This window comes from Mobula hypostoma, chromosome X1 (genome assembly GCF_963921235.1).
Source record: "Mobula hypostoma chromosome X1, sMobHyp1.1, whole genome shotgun sequence".
NCBI lineage: Eukaryota > Metazoa > Chordata > Chondrichthyes > Myliobatiformes > Myliobatidae > Mobula > Mobula hypostoma.
In genome coordinates, this window is record NC_086128.1 from 53988920 (window position 1) to 54006746 (window position 17827).

Here is a 17827-nt window from a genome sequence, read left to right on the forward strand (position 1 = left end):
GCTCTATTATGCTATTATCTCTTTGCTATTTGTGGGAGTTTACTATGGAAAGTTGGGATGCTGGGCTTCCTGTTACAACTCTCCAAAAATAGTTCATTGGGATATGAAGGTACCAGAAGTTGCAAGACTCCTGTTCTTTACCAGTCTGAAGTTTTTTAAAGTGAATCATGAAGAGGTATATCTATGACTAAGGCTCTCAAAATTATAGAAGGGCAAAGAAAAAGCATGGTTATACATCAGGTTCTTTGTGTTCTCCTAACTCGAGATCTTCCTATCGCCTACAAGCCCTGAGCTCCTCACTGGACCACCCTCATCTCCTTTGAAAAACGTGGCCTCACAGCAATGATCCTACATATTGATTGGTTAGTTGTTCATGACCTTATGATAATTTCTCGTTAATGTGCTATGCACAGCCAAAATGTCCAATCATCAGGACTTCCTCCAACTGGGAAAGATCAACAAACACTACACAACCAATCAAATGCAAGCCATCAGAAACTCAAATCCTGAAGGCTCTACTGATTGGAAGTCAAGCTAATTCTTATTTAAGCCCAGTTTTATGGCCAGTAGTCTAATGTTCTACAGACTGAGAGTTAAATTTCTTATGGATCTATCTGGCATGGAGCCATTTGAAGTTTGACAATTCCTTTACTGTGCATCTGCAGAAGCTGTTGATACTCTAATGGCATGGAGTGAATATCAGGCTTGGGGAGCTGATTGTCAAAGTAGTGATGTGAGACAGCCTGCCCATCTACGTTTTCCTTAAAGGGCCAAAACCCATAAATCAGCACTTGTTTACAAAGCTCTAGTGCCATGCTTGTGACCATTATGCCAGTGGAGAGACGGTTTGCTCTTACACCCTTAGAACGCCAGAATTCACTCAGATGTTTTAGGTACACAGGATTGAAGAATACCACTTCCTGTTTGGCCTGAAAATCCTGGAGAGTGTAAAGAGCCCTGAAGGAGAGAATTGTGTTCTTGGTGTAGGAGAAGGCAGGCAAGAGAAGGAGAGCGTCATTATAGATGGTCAAGTTCGTGAAAAACGGCCTCCTCCTATCTTGCAGTTCTCCATACCTGTCAAGAGGAAAACACTCATTATTGCCACATTGCCAATCCAAACCCTTCTCCACACCATGTCGCAATTCACTCAAAGCAATAGTTTTGCCAACATTCCCAAGGTCCTCAATTACTGCAATTGACAAGATGATGGGAAGTGAATGAGAAAAGTCCAATATTCCATCATGGCTGATTTATTATCCATCTCAACCCCATTCTCCTGCTTTCTTCCCATAACCTTGACACCCTGATTAAGCAATCTCCACCTTAAATATACTCTGTAAAAACTGGCCTGCACTATGGCAAAGAATTCCACAGATTCACACCCTCTGGTTGAAGAAATTTTTCCTCATCTCTGTTCTAAATGGACATCCCTCAATTCTGAGGCTGTGACCTCCGATCCTAAATTCTCCCACTATAGGAAACATCACATCCACTCTGTTGAGGCCTTGCAATATTCAATAGTTTTCAATGAGATACCCCTGATTCTTCTAAACTCCAGTGAGTACGGGCCCAGAGCCATCAAATGCTCCTCATATGTTAAGAATTGCATTCTTAGAATCATTCTCGTGAACTTTCCCTGGACCTTCTTCAATGCCAGCACATCTTTTCTGAGATAAGGGGCCCAAAACTGCTCACAATACTCCAAGTGCGGTCTGACCAGTGCCTTATAAAGCTTTATCATTATATCCTTGCGTTTGCATTATAGTCTGCTCCCCCAAGGCTGGTCAGCATTGTCAGGTCTTTCCACGATGGCATGACGGCCAGGGTCATTGAAAACGGCTGCACCTCTGACCCCTTCCTAGTAACTAATGGTGTCAAGCAGGACTGTGGATTCCCAAGCCCCTTTGCACCTCAAACTTTTTAATTTTCTCCCCATTTAGAAAATAGTTCATGCCTTTATTTTTTCTGCCAAAGTGCATTTCCCTGCACTATATCCCATCTGCCACTTCTTTGCCCATTCCCTCAATATGTTTAAGCCCTTCTGCAGACACCCTGCTTCCTCAACACAACCTGCCCCTCCACCTATCTTCGTATCATCCACATTTTGGCCACAAAGCCATCAATTCTTTCATCCAAATCACTGACATATAAAATGAAAAGAAGCAGTCCCAATACTGACTCCAAACGAATCCCACTCATCACCGGCAGCCAACCAGAAAAGGCTCCCTTTATTTCCCTTTTTGCCTCCTGCCAGTCAGCCAATCTTCTATCCATGCTCATACCTTTCCTGTAATACCATGGGCTCTTATCCTGTTAAGCACCCTCATGTGCAGCACCACAATCAAGTAAACCAACACAATAAGATAGTAGTTACTCAAACTCATGAGGACTTCTCTATTTATTTATTTATTTATTTATTTATTTCTAACACCTGAGTTAGTTTTCTAAGAGGAAAAATGGGCTCCTGTTCTTACAATATCATGATGTGTTGTCCAAGCTCTGGAATCCTCTCCTCCTACACCAGAAAGAGAAGGTACCTGAAACCTGGAAGATGGTCTCTCACCTCTCTGTAATGATGCTTGGGTTTGCCGTCACCAAATTGGTTTTCGTTCCGATATCTTGGGGGAAAACTCCACCCATGGGAGGGAGGTTACACCTAAGAGAAACCATCAGCATTCAGTCCAAGAACTCAGAAATGACCTCTTGTTGTTGAAGCACACAGTAGTTATATTGCTTTCAGTGATTACTGTCAGAAACTGTACTCAACACGATGCAGTGTTACTTAGCAAGGGACTATTGGCAAGAAAACCAGAGATAAAAAACAAAAGCCAGTCCACCATTTGCCCTTCATTGATCCTATTGATGAACCTAAGTTTAGAGATATTTTGGAGATGAGTACTTAATTTGAATATAGGGTGGGGTCAACACCAACGATGAGAAAATAAGAGAGACAAGAGACTGAAGGTGTTAGAATCTGCAGCAACAAACAATCTGCTGGAGGAACTCAGTGGATTGAGCAGCATCTATGAGGGAGAAAACACTGAGTTTCTGGAATAATCTCCTCTAATGTATTGAGTTTGATGGTTCTGGGCCTGTACTCTCTAGATTTTAGAAGACTGGGATAGGGGGGAGGTTCTTATTAAAACTACTGAATATTGAAAGGCTTAGTTAGAGTGGACATACAGAAGTTGTTTCCATTATTGGGAGAGTCTACGACAGAGGGTAGTCTCAGAATAGAACGATGTTCTTTAAGAACAAAGATAAGGAAGAATTTATTTAGCTAGAGGGCAGTGCATCTGTGGACAAATGTGGAGGCCAAGTTATTGGGTATATCATCAAAGTTTACAGGGAAAAGGAAAGGGAATGGGGCTGAGAGGGAAAATAAAACAGCCATGATGGAATGGTGGAGCAGATTCGATGGGTTGAATGGCCTAATTCTGTTCCAATATCCTATGGTTTTATATTCTGTCTGGATGGCATGTGCAACAAAAGCTCTTTACTGTCCCTTTGTACATGAGACAATAATAAACCAATTTATTATTGGTTGAATAAATAATCCTTTATTCTTCCACATCATCCTCTGCCACCCAGAAACAGAAAACCTCTCCCAAACAGGTCCTGAGTTTTGAGAATTGGCCTTGATTTTAATACTGAGATTGATTACTCTCAGTCGGAGCTTAATTTTGCTTTGAACAATTTAAGTACACAGACCCTTGTCCCAATTTGGGGTCACAGAGTCAAAGAGCACTACAGAGAACCAGGCCCTTTGGCCTATCAATCCACATCTGGACCATAACCCTCCATGTATTTATCCAAAATACATGAGTTGTCTTGTTTCCTGCTCAGGGAATCTTTCCGTTACCCCTGTGGTCAAAGATTTTTGTTTATTGCTGTGAAACTTACCGGAACACAAAGTCAGCTTTGTTAATTTCAGCCCCACAACTACTGTTGGTTAATATCCCACTATTTCCAACAACTGCACATCGCTTGTACTGTTGACTTCTGAGCGACGAGTCCTGTAAAGCAAGGGTAAGCCAACAGCTTAAAAAGTTCAAAAGTTCAAAGTAAATTTATATGAAATTACATGTATGTTACCATTTTGGCATCTTCCTCTTTTCTTCTCAGTCCTGAAGAAGGGTCTTGGTCCAAAAAGTCAACTGTTTACTCTTTTCCAGAAATGATGCCTGACCTGCTTCACCTATCACATTCCAGCTAGCATCTTTCCCCTCCCTCCACCATTTAATTCTGGCATCTTCCACTTTCCTTCTCAGTCCTGATGAAGGGACTCAGACTGAAGCATCGATTGCTTACTCTTTCCGTAGATCCTGCCTGGTCTCCTGAGTTCCTCCAGCATTTTGTGTGTGTTGTTCTATGTTACCCTGTGATTCATGTTGTTGCAGGCATTTACAAGAAAATAAAGAAATACAATAGAATTTTACAGAGAAACTATACATAAACAGACAAAGGCTAACAACCAATTTGCATTAGAAGACAAACTGTAGAAATTTAAAAAAAACTAAGGACATGAGTTGTATGACATGACATGGTGGGAGGAGCCTAGGAGACAATGGCACCTAACGGCGACTCCTCTGCTTGCATCTTCAGAAACAGCTCTATTTCTATCTTTAATATCTCTTTTCTTCCCTTTCAAGGTTCTTTTGAAGACCCTGACCTGGAGTTGCACACTGACTTTGGTACTTTGTGGAAACGGGATCCATTCTCGGGGCCTCATGACCAGCCACTTTTCAATATGCCAAGACGCAGCCTGGAAGACGAGCGCGCCTTCAGCATGCCGGATTTTCGTGGCTCTGGAGGCAGGCGGATTCAAGGTCAGTGCCGCCGCCTGATGTGTCATGGGAGTACACGGAAGATGGAAAACAGTGAGCTGGCTGCTGGCTGTGTGCCCAGAGATCTGAGTTCTTTGGGCACAGAGCTCGGCAAAAGCGACATAACAGACTTTTAACATCGTGAATCAGCGAGTTGTTTTGTTATGTCTCCCCTCTCGCTGTGAAACGGGGACACCTCTTTTTCCCTTATTAGGGAGAGACAGAACCTGTAGTATGTCGAATTACCAGATGAACGAGTAGTTAAAGGTTTCAAAGATACATTTAACATCAGAGAAATATATACAATATACATCCTGAAATGCTTTGAGGTACTGCAGGTCTGTGTCTTTATTGATGCTTTGCTTCACACTTGAGTGCTCGGTGAGGAGTGCCGATGCTTTTTACTGGTGGAGGAGGGGGGATTGTTGCTTTGTTGCTGCTTATGTGTGGGAGAGGGTATTTGGGGGGGGCTTTGGGGTTCAAATATTTAACTGTTATTTATTCTTTGGGGCACACCTCTGTTTTTGTGGATGTTTGCAAAGAAAAAAAATTTCAGGATGTATGTTGTATACATTTCTCTGATATTATATGTACCTATGGATACCTGTTAAAACCTATTGTAAAGAGTCTTTGAAAGTGTAACTGTTGGTCATAAAATCAGTTCAGAGTTGAGGTGAGTGAAATTATCCAATCTGATTCAGGAGCCTGATGGTTGCATGGTAATAACTGTTCCTGAACCTGGTGATTTGGGAGCTAAGGCTTCTCCTGCTTGATGGTAGTGGTAAGAAGACAGCATGGTCTTGATGGATAAAGAAGACGGACTCACAACGCTCCCTTTCTGAACTAAGGGCCTATGCAGTTCAGTAATCTCAAGGGGAGGTGGGTGAACGTAACTTGGTGACCTGGGTAGCAGAGTTTTAATAAGGTTAGAATGAAAATGTATCTGCAACAACGCACACTTTCTGACCCTATTATGTAAGTAAAGCAAACAATTCAACACCAATTGCAGCGTGAGAGGATATTACAGGTGCTTAGTCAAGGAGGAAGAAGTGTTGTAAAAATGAAAAGGTTTATGAGAAAACTTAAGATCTGAGGATCCTGACCAGTTTCCAGAGATGGAGCAATTAATGCAGGTCAGATTTGGAGGAAACCAGATGTTTCGTAAGGAGGAGCTACAGAAGCTTTAGGCCCCATACCACCATGTTCAGGAACAGTTACTACCCTGGTATCTTGAATGCTATCATGGTTTACAAAGTAAAACCATGTGACAACAATGTTTTGCTCCCAGATGAGCTTGATGTCTTTATGCCCGTTTTGACCAACAAAACATGGAGGCACCTTCACGAACTCCCACAGCCACTGATGACCTTCTGATTTCAATCTCAGACTGACGTGAAAGCATCCTTCAGGAGGGTGAACCCACGGAAAGCATCTGGACCAGACGGTGTACCTGGCTAAGTACTGAAGACCTGTGCTAATCAACTGGATGGAATATTTACTGATATTTTTAACCTCTCACTTTGGCATTCTGCGGTACCCACCCTGCTTCAACTTGGCTTCAATTATATCAGTGCTCAGGAAGATAATGGTATCTTGCTTCAATGACTATCGTCCAGAAGCACTTAGATTCCCAGTGACGAAGTGCTTTGAGAGGTTGGTGATGAAGCATCTCAACTCCTGCAACCTGAATCTGCTCCAGATTGGCTACCATCAGAACAGGTCAACAGCAGATGCTATTTTATTGACTCTTCACTCAACCCTGAACACCTAGGCAGTGAAACTTCTCTTTTTCCAATATTTTTATTATTAATTTTACATATAAGAATACAGAGTACAAGAAAAAAAATCAATACATTATACTAAATCACATATAAAGACCCCTTACCCTATATTCATACAGATTAATTAATTTGTAACATTGAAATATAGTAATTTTATTATATATAAAAAAAATCTAACCCAATACCAAGACTGAAGCTGATTAGTAAAGAAAAAAAGGAAAAAAACTTATTAGTCATCATCTGTGATTTAACAGCAAATCAAAGGTTTTGAAAATAATTCAAAAAAGGCCCCCACAATGTTTGAAAGTCTTGGCTAGATTTAGAGATTGAACAATCGAAACATGACATCACATTATGTAACCATTGGGCGTGAATAGGAGGGGTCACATCTTTCCATTTAAGCAAGAGCGTCCTTCTGGCCATAGGAGAAATAAAAGCCAAAATGAGCAAGTCAGATGACTCCAAAATAATATCCTTTCCTCCAACAATACCAAATAAAGTGGTCAAAGGATTAGGCTTAAAGTTTAATTTAAAAAGTATCGAGAAAGTTTGAAACACTTCTTTACAATATTTTCCAGGACTCGGGCATGTCCAAAACATATGAATGAGTGAAGCTTCTCCATTATTACATTTATCACAATACGGAGACATATCTAAATAAAAACGAGACAACTTATCCTTGGTCATATGGGCTCTATGGACCACTTTAAATTGTAGGAGAGAGTGGCAGGCACATAACGATGAAGTGTTAACTAATTTAAAAATTTGATTTCAAGCTTCCTCAGAAATTGAAGTCTGTAAATCTTGTTCCCAAAGATTTTTAATTTTATCTAAAGGAACACTTCTCATTCCCAGCAGCATATTATAAATATTAGATATAGATCCATTATTTAGAAGGTTTCAAATTAAAAATTACATATAGTAGATTCTTATCAGGACTTTTAGGAAATATACTTATTTGAGACGATAAAAAATATTTGTAGGCATCAAAAAAATGAGTTTTGGGGAAACCATATTTAGTTGACAGTTGTTCAAACGAAAAGAGACTCTACAAACAAGTCCTGAAAGCATTTAATACCTAATCTATCCCATTCTTTAAAAGCCGCATCAATCATAGAGGATTTAAAAAAATTTTTTTTTTAAACGGGACTTGAAAGAGAAAATCTCAATAAGCCAAAGTATTTTTGGAATTGTATCCAAATTCTCATAGTGTGTTTAACTACCAGATTAGCAGTTAATTTACTCAGGGACAAAGGGAGTGAGGATCAAAGAAGAGAAATAATAGAAAATTTATTAACAGAGTTAGCTTCTAAAAAAACCCACATCAGGCAATCCTCACGATCTATGTAATATAACCAGAATGTAAGATTCCTTATATTAATTGCCCAATAATAAAATCTAAACTTTGGTAAGGCTAATCCTCCATTCTTCTTATCTTTCTGAAGATGAATCTTATTTAATCTAGAATGCTTATTCTTCCATATATAAGAAGATATAATAAGAGTCAAGAGAATCAAAGAAAGATTTAGGAATACAAACAGGCAATGCCTGAAAAAGATATATAAATTTAAGTAATATATTCATTTTAATTGAGTTAATTCGGCCAATTAGCAATAATGAAAGAGGTGACCAATTTGATAGTATCCTTTTTACGTGATTCAATAGGATAAGAAAATTTTCTTTAAATAAATGCTTATAGTTTTTAGTAATTGTTACACCAAAGTAGGTTATTTGGTTTCTTACAATTTTAAAAAGAAGATTAGAATTTGTTGGTATCAAATTGTTCAAAGGGAAAAGTTCACTTTTATGTAGGTTTAATTTATAACCTGAAAACTGGCTAAAACAGGAGAGTAAAGAAAGCACATGGGGTAATGAAGTCTCAACATTAGAAGTAAATAGCAGCAGATCATCAGTGTACAGCGAGACTTTATGAATAGTGTCTCTCCTTAAAATACCGGTGATATCATTAGATTCTCGAAAGGCAATGGCTAAGGGTTCTAAAGCCAGATTGAAAAGCAAAGGGCTCAATGGACAGCCTTGTCCAGTGCCATGTTGAAGCTTAAATGGTTTGGAATTATGAGAATTAGTGATAACCCCAGCGGAAGGAGCTAAATAAAGTAATTTAATCCATTGAATGAAAACGGGTCCAAAATTGAATTTTTCTAAAGTTTTAAATAAATAATTCCATTCAACTCTGTCGAAAGCTTTCTCAGCATCTAGGGATACCACATATTCTGATATCATGTTAGAAGGAAAATAAATAACATTTAATAACTGACAAATATTAAAGTAAGAATATCGATTTTTGATAAATCCAGTTTGGTTATTGGAAATGACAGATGGTAAAATATTTTCAATCCCATGGGCCATAACTTTAGATAGGATCTCAGTATCAACAATAAGTAAAGAAATTGGTCTATAAGAAGAGCATTCAGTTGGATCCTTATTCTTTTTAAGGATAAGCGAAATGGAAGCCTCATAAAAAGATTGAGGGAGTCTGCCTGACTTGTATGAATCCGAAGAAACTGAACATAAGTGAGGTATAAGCAGTGAGATAAAGGTCTTGTAAAATTCTCCAGAAAATCCATCTGGACCCAGAGCTTTCCTCAAAGGTAATGAGTGCACGGCCTCGACAATTTCCTCAAAAGAAATACGTTGTTCCAATAACTTTCTGTTGTCGGCAGAAATTGTAGGAATGTTTAGTTGGCCTAAAAAATTGTTCATTACAGTGCTATCCTTAGAAGATTCAGAACTGTAGAGTTTAGAATAAAATTCTCTAGAAGTATCATTTATTTCTAAACAATCAGTTGTCCAATCACCATTAGCTTTGCATATTTCTTTCATCTGCTGTTTAGCTATAAAGGTTTTAATTTGATCAGCCAATAATTTACCTGTTTTATCTCCATGAGTATAAAATTGACTTTTATCTTTTAGGAGTCGGGTTTCAATTGGATAGGTTAAAAGGAGATCACATTTAGTTTTAGTTTCAACACATCTTTTATATAAGGCAGGTTCTGGAGCCAAGGCATACTCTTGGTCTAACTGTTTCAGCTGATTAGCGAAATACTTCTCTCCTTATTAGCTTTTTTCCTAATACTTGCAGTATAAGAAATAATTTGTCCTCTAATATACGCCTTAAAGGCATCCCATCTGATAAGACTAGAAGTCTCCTCTAACGTATCCTCTTCAAAAAAAAAGAGTAATTTGTCTTTCCATAAACTTTAAAAAATCTTTATCAGATAACAAAGTTAAATTAAATCGCCAAAACCTATTTGTTTGAAGAAGACTAGGGAGATTTAAAGATAGGAGCACAGGAGCATCATCTGAGACAGCAATCTCTTTATATTCACAGGATCGAACTGATGGAATCATTTAGCTATCAATGAAAAAAACCTATCCTGGAATATGTATGACGGACATGAGAGAAAAAACAAATATTCCTTGTCTACTGGATGAAAAAAACGCCAAGCATCAACAATACCACATTTCCTTAAAAAAGATTTATAAACACAGCTGATTTATTTGGTATCATTAGTTTAGAAGATGAATGAGCTAAAGCTAGATCTAAGCAACAATTAAATTCTCCACCCATCACCAATGAGTACAGACTTAGATCTGGCAAAAATGAAAAAAAAACACTCAAAGAAACCTGGGTCATCTATATTCGGAGCATACACATTGGCAAATACCATTAGTTTGTTATTTAGTTTCCCTGATACTATAACAAAATGCCCATTAGTATCAGAAATTACTTTATGTTGAACAAAGGGAACTTTGTTATCTCTAAGGATCGAAACTTCTCTGGCTTTGCCTTGAAACAAGGAGTGGAAATGAGATCCTCTCAATCGATTAAAAAGGTGTGAATTGTCACACTTACGTACGTGGGTTTCTTGAAGAAAAACAATTGGTACCTTAAGTTTTTTTAATACAGGCAAAAATCTTATTTCTTTTCACAGAGTGATTTAGCCCTTTTCACATTAAAACTAAGTAAATTAATACTTTGATCCATTTTAAAACTATTTATAAGAAAGGTTAAAGTAGCAATCAGAGGAATGTATATTAAACCCAAATAATAAACCTTGAGATATATTAGCTAAGCAACAGAATTGACTAGATTCCCAGATCAGCTTCAAGAAAGAAGAACTCCCCATCCTCCTCCCTCCTCCCAAAGAGAGAAAATCGGTCAAAGAACAACCGGTATCTACCCCCACTGAAAATATCCCCTTAGAAAGCCTGTTGGAACCGCTCCAAAGAATTCAAGGTTATTTACTGTTCCAACCAAGACTAAATAATATACAGTAAAAAAAACAAGCTTAGACAGGTTTATCAAACAGAAAGAGCAATTATTCATACTGAAAAATATTAAACAGTCATTTTTAATATATAGTATTTGTTTTTGCAAGATTTTTAATCTTATATAATATATGTATACAGTCATTTTTTTGAGTCTAAAAATTCTTGCGCCTGCTCCTTCGTACAAAACTATTTAAATGATCCATCTTCCACTGTAATTCTCAATCAAGCTGGAAAACGAAGAGAAGACTTAAAATTTTGGCTGTATAGCTCCTCCATAACTTTTTTAAACTTAACACGTTCTGCCATAACTTCTGATGAAAAATCTTCAACAATACGAATCTTCTGACCTTGGTAGTCAATCATATCTTTTCCACGGGCACCCTGAATCAGACGATCCTTTATTTGAAATTCACGGAAACATATAATGACTGATATTGGTTTTGATTTTGAAGTTGATCCGTAGATAGGTGATCTGTGAGCACGATCAATCAAAGGCAGAGACTTTATAATATCAGGGAATAATTCCTTCAAAAGGTTTGCAAGGAATTCTTTAGGATTATCTCCTTCCATTTGCTCTTTAAGTCCCAAGATTCGTAAGTTGTTTCTCCTACTTCTGTTTTCCAAATCAATAATCTTCTGCCTCAGTATTTTGTTGGACTTGGATTGTTTTTCATACAGCTTTTGCAAATCATCCATTCTCTTGTCCAGTAAAGTAATAACCTCTTCATGTTCCTTTATCTTCTTATCATGCTTGGTTAGAGTTGCTTGCATACCATCTAATTTCCCACCTATTTGTTTAATTTCAGTGCTGATTTGTTGTGAATCAGCCGATGCTTCTTTTCTGAACTGTTGAAACTCCTCAGTAAGCTTTTGAATTGAGCCCGTAATAGCTTCCAAAGCTGCTTTTGTAGTCACAGTAATATAATAACCCGTCTAACAGTAGTATTTCAAAAGGTTGGAGACAAAAGTAAGTAAGTTAGGAGCACCAGCAGAGAGCTGTTACTCCATCAGTGGCCACCAGGCATATCCCCCAAGAGTGAAATTTATACATAAGGATGATCTTCATTGACAGTAGCTCAGCATTCAATACTATCATCCCCTCAAAACTAATCAACAGCTCCAAGAACTTGGCCTCAACACCTCCTTGTGCAATTAGATCCTTGATTTTCTCACTTGCAAACCCTCAGTCAGTTCAAATTGGCAATAACATCTCCTCCACGATCTTCATCAGCACAGGTGCACCACAAGGCTGTGAGCTTAGTCCCCTGCTCTACTCACTTTATACCTATGACTGTGAGGCTAAGCACAACTCCAATGCCATACTTAAGCTTGCTGATGACATGACTGTCATTGGCTGACTCAAAGGTGGTGACAAATCAGCATATAGGAGGGAGATTGAAAATCTGAGTGAGTGGTGCCATAACACCAACCTCTCACATAAAGTCAGCAAAACCAAGCAGCCAATCATTGACTACAGGAGGAGGAAACTGGAGGTTTCCTCATCAGGGGATCAGAGGTGGAGAGGTGTTGTCATGTAAAAGGATCGGCCATGGGTCCAACACATGCTGTAATTGCAATTACAAAGAAGGTATGGCAGTGCCTCTGCTCTTAGACGTTTGCAAAGATTCGGCATGTCATCTAAAACTTTGACAAACTTCTATAGATGTATGATGGAGATTATACTAACTGGTTGCATCACAGCCTGGTATGGAAACACCAATGCCCTTGAATGGAAAGGCCTACAAAAAGTAGTGGAAAGGCCCAGTCCATCACAGGTAAAGACCTCCCCACCATTGAGCACATCTACAAGGAGCATCGTCGTAGGAAAGCAGCATCCATCATCAAGGGCGCCGCCATCAGGGCCATGCTCACTTCTCGCTATTGCCATCAGAAAGGATGTACAGGACCCTTACGTACCACACCACCAGGTTCAGAAACAGTACCCTTCAACCATCAGGCTCCTGAGCTATCCTGCATAACTTCACTCACCCCAACACTGAGCTGATTCCACAACCTATGGACTGACCTTCCAGGACTCTACAACTCATGCTCTCGGTATTATTTATCTATTTATTTAGTTATTATTATTTTGTTCTTTTTCTTTTTTGTATTTGCACAATTGTCTTCTTTTGAACACTGGTTGTCTTTCTTGTCTTTGGTGTGTGCAGCTTTTCACTGATTATATTCCATTTCTTTGTATTTACTGTGAATGCCCACAACAAAATTAATCTCAGGGTAGTAAATGTTGACATATATGTACTTGGATAATAAACTTTACTTTGAACTTTGAACTTGCCCTACAACCATCAGGCTCCTGAACCAGTGTGGAAAACTGCACTCACTTCAACTCTGAACTAGTTCCACAACCTACAGGCTCACTTTCAAGGAATCTTTACAATTCGTGTTCTCAGTATTATTTTTATTTGCAGTTTGTCTCCCTCTGCACATTGGTGTTTGTCAGTCTTTGTTTACGTATAGTTTTTCATAAAATTCTTTTTATTTTTTCTTGTAAATGCCTGCAAAGAAATGAATTTCAAGGTAGTATATGTATGTACTTTGATTAATAAACTTGCTTTGAACTTTTAACTAGCCAGTGGCATAGTCCGTAGAGCTGCTACCTCAGGAGCGCAGGTTCAATGCTGACCTCAGGTGTTGTCTCTCTGGAGTCTGCCCATTCTCCCTGTAACCACCTGGTTTCTTCCCAAAAACATGTAGGTTTGTTAACTAGCGACCGTAAATTGCCTTGAGTGTATAGGAGAGCGGTAGCGTCTGGAGAGCGGTAGCGTCTGGAGGGACTTCATGGGAATGGGGTGGGGAATAAAATGGGATTGAGAATTAGTGTAAAAATGGGCTTGTTATGGTCAGGAGGTGTGTCAAAGGACATGTTTCCATGCTGTATTTCTAAGCTCTATGGAGTGTAGGGTTGCTGGGGATTACAGAGGTAGAGATGAGATGAGGTCTCAATGGAGAGACCTAGAAAAAATTATGAGAATGGTCAATCAGAAACATTTCTTAACCAGGAGCCTGTACGGGTCAGTAATCCAAAGGGGAGCTGGGTGTTTGCAATGTGGTGACCTGGGCAGCAGAGGTTTGGATAAGGTGAGATTTACAGAGAGTAGGAAATGAAAGGCCACTTAGGAGAACATTGGAATGGTTGAACCCGGAGAGTTTACCAATTTAAACATAAAATAGAAAGAGAAAGAGTTCAATCTAATGCAGATAAATGAACTAAGGAGGTATGGAAAGTAACATGCACACAGAAGGAAAAGAGTGGTTGTAGATGGGTCATATTCTGCATGGAGGTCGGTGACCAGTGGGGTGCCTCAGGGATCTGTTCTGGGACCCTTTCTCTTCATGATTTTTATATATGACCTGGATGAGGAAGTGGAGGGATGGGTCAGTAAATTTGCTGATGACACAAAGGTTGGGGGTGTTGTGGATAGTGTGGAGGGCTATCAGAGGTTACAGTGGGACATTGATAGGATGCAAAACTGGACTGAGAAGTGACAGATGGAGTTCAACCCAGATAAGTGTGAGGTGGTTCATTTTGGTAGGTCAAATATTATGGCAGAATATAGTATTAATGGTAAGAGTCTTGGCAGTGTGGAGGATCAAAGGGATCTTGGGGTCCGAGTCCATTGGACACTCAAAGCTGCTACGCAGGTTGACTCCGTGGTTAAGAAGGCATACGGTGCATTGGCCTTCATCAATTGTGGGATTGAGTTTAAGAGCTGAGAGGTAATGTTGCAGCTACATAGGACCCTGGTCAGACCCCACTTGGAGTACTGTGCTTAGTTCTGGTCGCCTCACTACAGGAAGGACATGGAAACCATAGAAAGGGTGCAGAGGACATTTACAAGGATGTTGCCTGGATTGGGGAGCATGTCTTATGAGAATAGGTTGAGTGAACTCGGCCTTTTCTCCTTGGAGCGACGGAGGATGAGAGGTGACTTGACAGAGGTGTACAAGATAATGAGAGGCATTGATCGTGTTGATAGTCAGAGGCTTTTCCCCAGGACTAAAATTGCTAGCATGAGAGGGCATAGTTTTAAGGTGCTTGGAAGTAAGTACAGAAGAGATGTCAGGGGTAAGTTTTTTACACAGAGAGTAGTGAGAGCGTGGAATGGGCTGCTGGCAACGGTAGTGGAGGCAGAAACGATAGGGTCTTTTAAGAGCCTCCTGGATAGCTACGTGGAGTTTAGAGGGCTATGAGTAAAGCCTAGGTAATTTCTAAGGTAGAGACATGTTTCGGCACAGCTTTGTGGGCCGAAGGGCCTGTATTGTGCTGTAGGTTTTCTATGTTTTCTATAAAAGGAATGAAATCATATAAAGTTAGATCATTTCTGCCTTTTAGCTTATATTAACCCAGCTAATATCATTGGTTAAAGCTAAACATTATCAGTTTGTAGAGCTGCTGTCTCACAGCACCAGAGGTCCAGGTTCATTCCTGATCTCAATGCTGTCTGTGAGGAGTTTTCACATTCTCCTCACAAACATTTGGTCTTCCTCTAGGTGTTCTGGTTCGTTCCTACATCTCAAAGACAGGTAGGTAAATTTTCTACTGTAAATTGAATCTGGAGGGAATTTGCTGAGATTATGGTGGGGTTAATATAGGACAGGAGTAAATGAGTGGTGCGTGGTTGGCACAGACCCGATGCACTTAATGGCATCTTTCCATGCTTTATCTCAAATAGAAATCTGTGCCAAATTAGTGGAGGAAGAGAGGTCACCCTCCATGTCTCCAACTTTCTTTGTCGAGTATTTGTCAGCTGGTGACAAATCAAAGTCAAGTTTATTGTCATATGCATATGTACGCAAAGGTGCTATGAAAAACAAGAGACTTGTTTTATTGTTTTGTAGCTTGTTGTGTTCTGTGTTGTTCTGCCGAGCAACATGGGTATGCTATGTTGGCACCGGAATGTGTTCCGACACTTGCTGGCTGCCCCCAGCCCATTTTTAGGTGTGTTAGTTGTTAATGCAAGTGACGCATTCATTGTATGTTTCAATATGCATGTGATAAATAAACCTGAATCTGAAATTCACTTGTAGCAGCATCACAGGCACATAGCATACCAGACACAAGAAAACCAAATTAAATCTAAATTACATACAAAGACATATCGATTAGGGTTAACGCAAACACGAGAAAATCTGCAGATGCTGGAAATTCAAGCAACACACACAAATGCTGATAGAACGCAGCAGGCCAGGCAGCATCTATAGGAAGAAGTACAGTTGACGTTTTGGGTCGAAATCCTTCGTCGGGACTTACAGGCAGGTTTGTGGATCTTGGGTAGGAGGTAGAAACGGGAGGTGCGGGGTGAGGGAACTATGAGGTTGGTGGCAGTGGATGGGAGATCCCCAGAGCTGACAAGGTCAGTGATGGTGTGGGAGACAATGGCCTGGTGCTCCTTAGTGGGGTCACGATCGAGGGGTAAATAAGAGGAGGTATCGGCGAGTTGTCACTGTGCCTCGGCAAGGTAGAGGTCAGTACACCAGACTACAACAGCACCCCCCTTATCGGCGGGTTTAATAATAAGGTTAGGATTAATGCGGAGGGAGTGGAGAGCAGAGCGTTCCGAAGGAGTGAGGTTGGAATGGGGACAAGGTGCAGTGAAGTCGAGACGGTTGATGTCCCGTCGGCAGTTAGCGAAAAAGAGATCCAGAGCAGGCAGAAGACCAGAGCGGGGTGTCCATGAAGAGGAGGAGGGTTGAAGACGGGAGAAGGTGTCATCGGTGGGGGTGGGAGAGTCCTTGCCGAAGAGGTAGGCTCGGAGACGGAGCCAGCGGAAGAACAGTTCAACGTCATAGCGAACACGGAACTTGCTGGGGCGTGGGTGAAGGGAGACAAAAGTGAGGCCCTTACTGAGGACAGAGCACTCTGCCTCAGAGAGTGGAGGGATGGAGGGGATGGTGAAGACCCAACACAGATGAGAGCTGGGATCAGAGGGTAGAGGGGGAGGGAGGCTGGGGGTGTCAGTGGAGAGGGGAAGGTTGGGGTGAGAGGAAGATGGAGCCTCTGAGTACCCAGGAGCTGACGATGGGGTCTGAGGGAGACGGGACTGCAGAGTGGTGGTGGGGGAAGGGGAGACGGGAGTTCCAATAGCAGCATGTGAAGACCCGGCCCGGAGTTCAAGGCTGGAGTCACAGTTGGAGGTTGCGCAATTGCTTTAAAGGTGTCCATGGTCGTTGAATCCTGCATGGATGGTGGTGGAGTCTGAGTTTCGAATTTGCTCTGGGTCAGTAGAGCCGCTGAGATCGATGGTGGGGGCCGTGGTCCAAAGTTTACACCTGCTAGCGTTGGAGACAGCAGACACTGGGGTCTGCAGACGGACAACCTTCCGATCCTTGCAGGACGTGACAAAGTCGAAGAAATGAAGTCAAATTCCTGACAAAGGGTCTTGACCCGAAACGCCGACTGTACTTCTTCCTATAGCTGCTGCCTTCCACCAGCATTTTGTGTGTGTTGCTCAATTAGGGTTAGTAAGTTGTGGACATGCTATGTTGGCGACAGAAGCATGGCAATACTTGCACATCACCAGACTCTGTTGGTCTTTTGATGTAAACAATGCATTTTTCTGTAAGTTTTGAAATACATGGGACAAATAAAGCTATTTATAGTCATAGTCATACTTTATTGATCCCGGGGGAAATTGGATTTTCGTTACAGTTGCTCCATAAATAATAAATAGTAATAAAACCATAAATCGTTAAATAGTAATATGTCAATTATGCCAGGAAATAAGTCCAGGAGCAGCCTATTGGCCTATTGAAAGAACCAAAAAAACAGTCCATTGTACTGGAAAGTTGTTATAGTGTCACTATACAGAGATGGTGATTGGGGTTGCTTCACAAGCCAAATCGTTGAAGGGGAGTAGCTGTTATTGAACTTGGTGCTGTGGGACCTTAGCTCCCTGTGGAACA

The 17827-nt window shown here is 40.4% G+C and overlaps 1 protein-coding gene across 1 annotated transcript in view; it reads right to left on the reverse strand.

Annotated features, from left to right (window-relative positions):
• Positions 1 to 594: 594 nt before the first annotated feature.
• The window catches only part of LOC134340202 (alpha-2,8-sialyltransferase 8F-like), a 69986-nt gene continuing 52753 nt past the window's right edge, over positions 595 to 17827 (reverse strand). The window contains exons 6-8 of the mRNA XM_063037178.1: positions 3904 to 4016; positions 2564 to 2656; positions 595 to 1074 (exon numbers count right to left, since the gene is read on the reverse strand). Of these exons, the coding sequence (XP_062893248.1) occupies positions 603 to 1074; positions 2564 to 2656; positions 3904 to 4016 (678 nt within the window). The 3' untranslated portion in view covers positions 595 to 602. The remainder of the gene's footprint in view (positions 1075 to 2563; positions 2657 to 3903; positions 4017 to 17827) is intronic.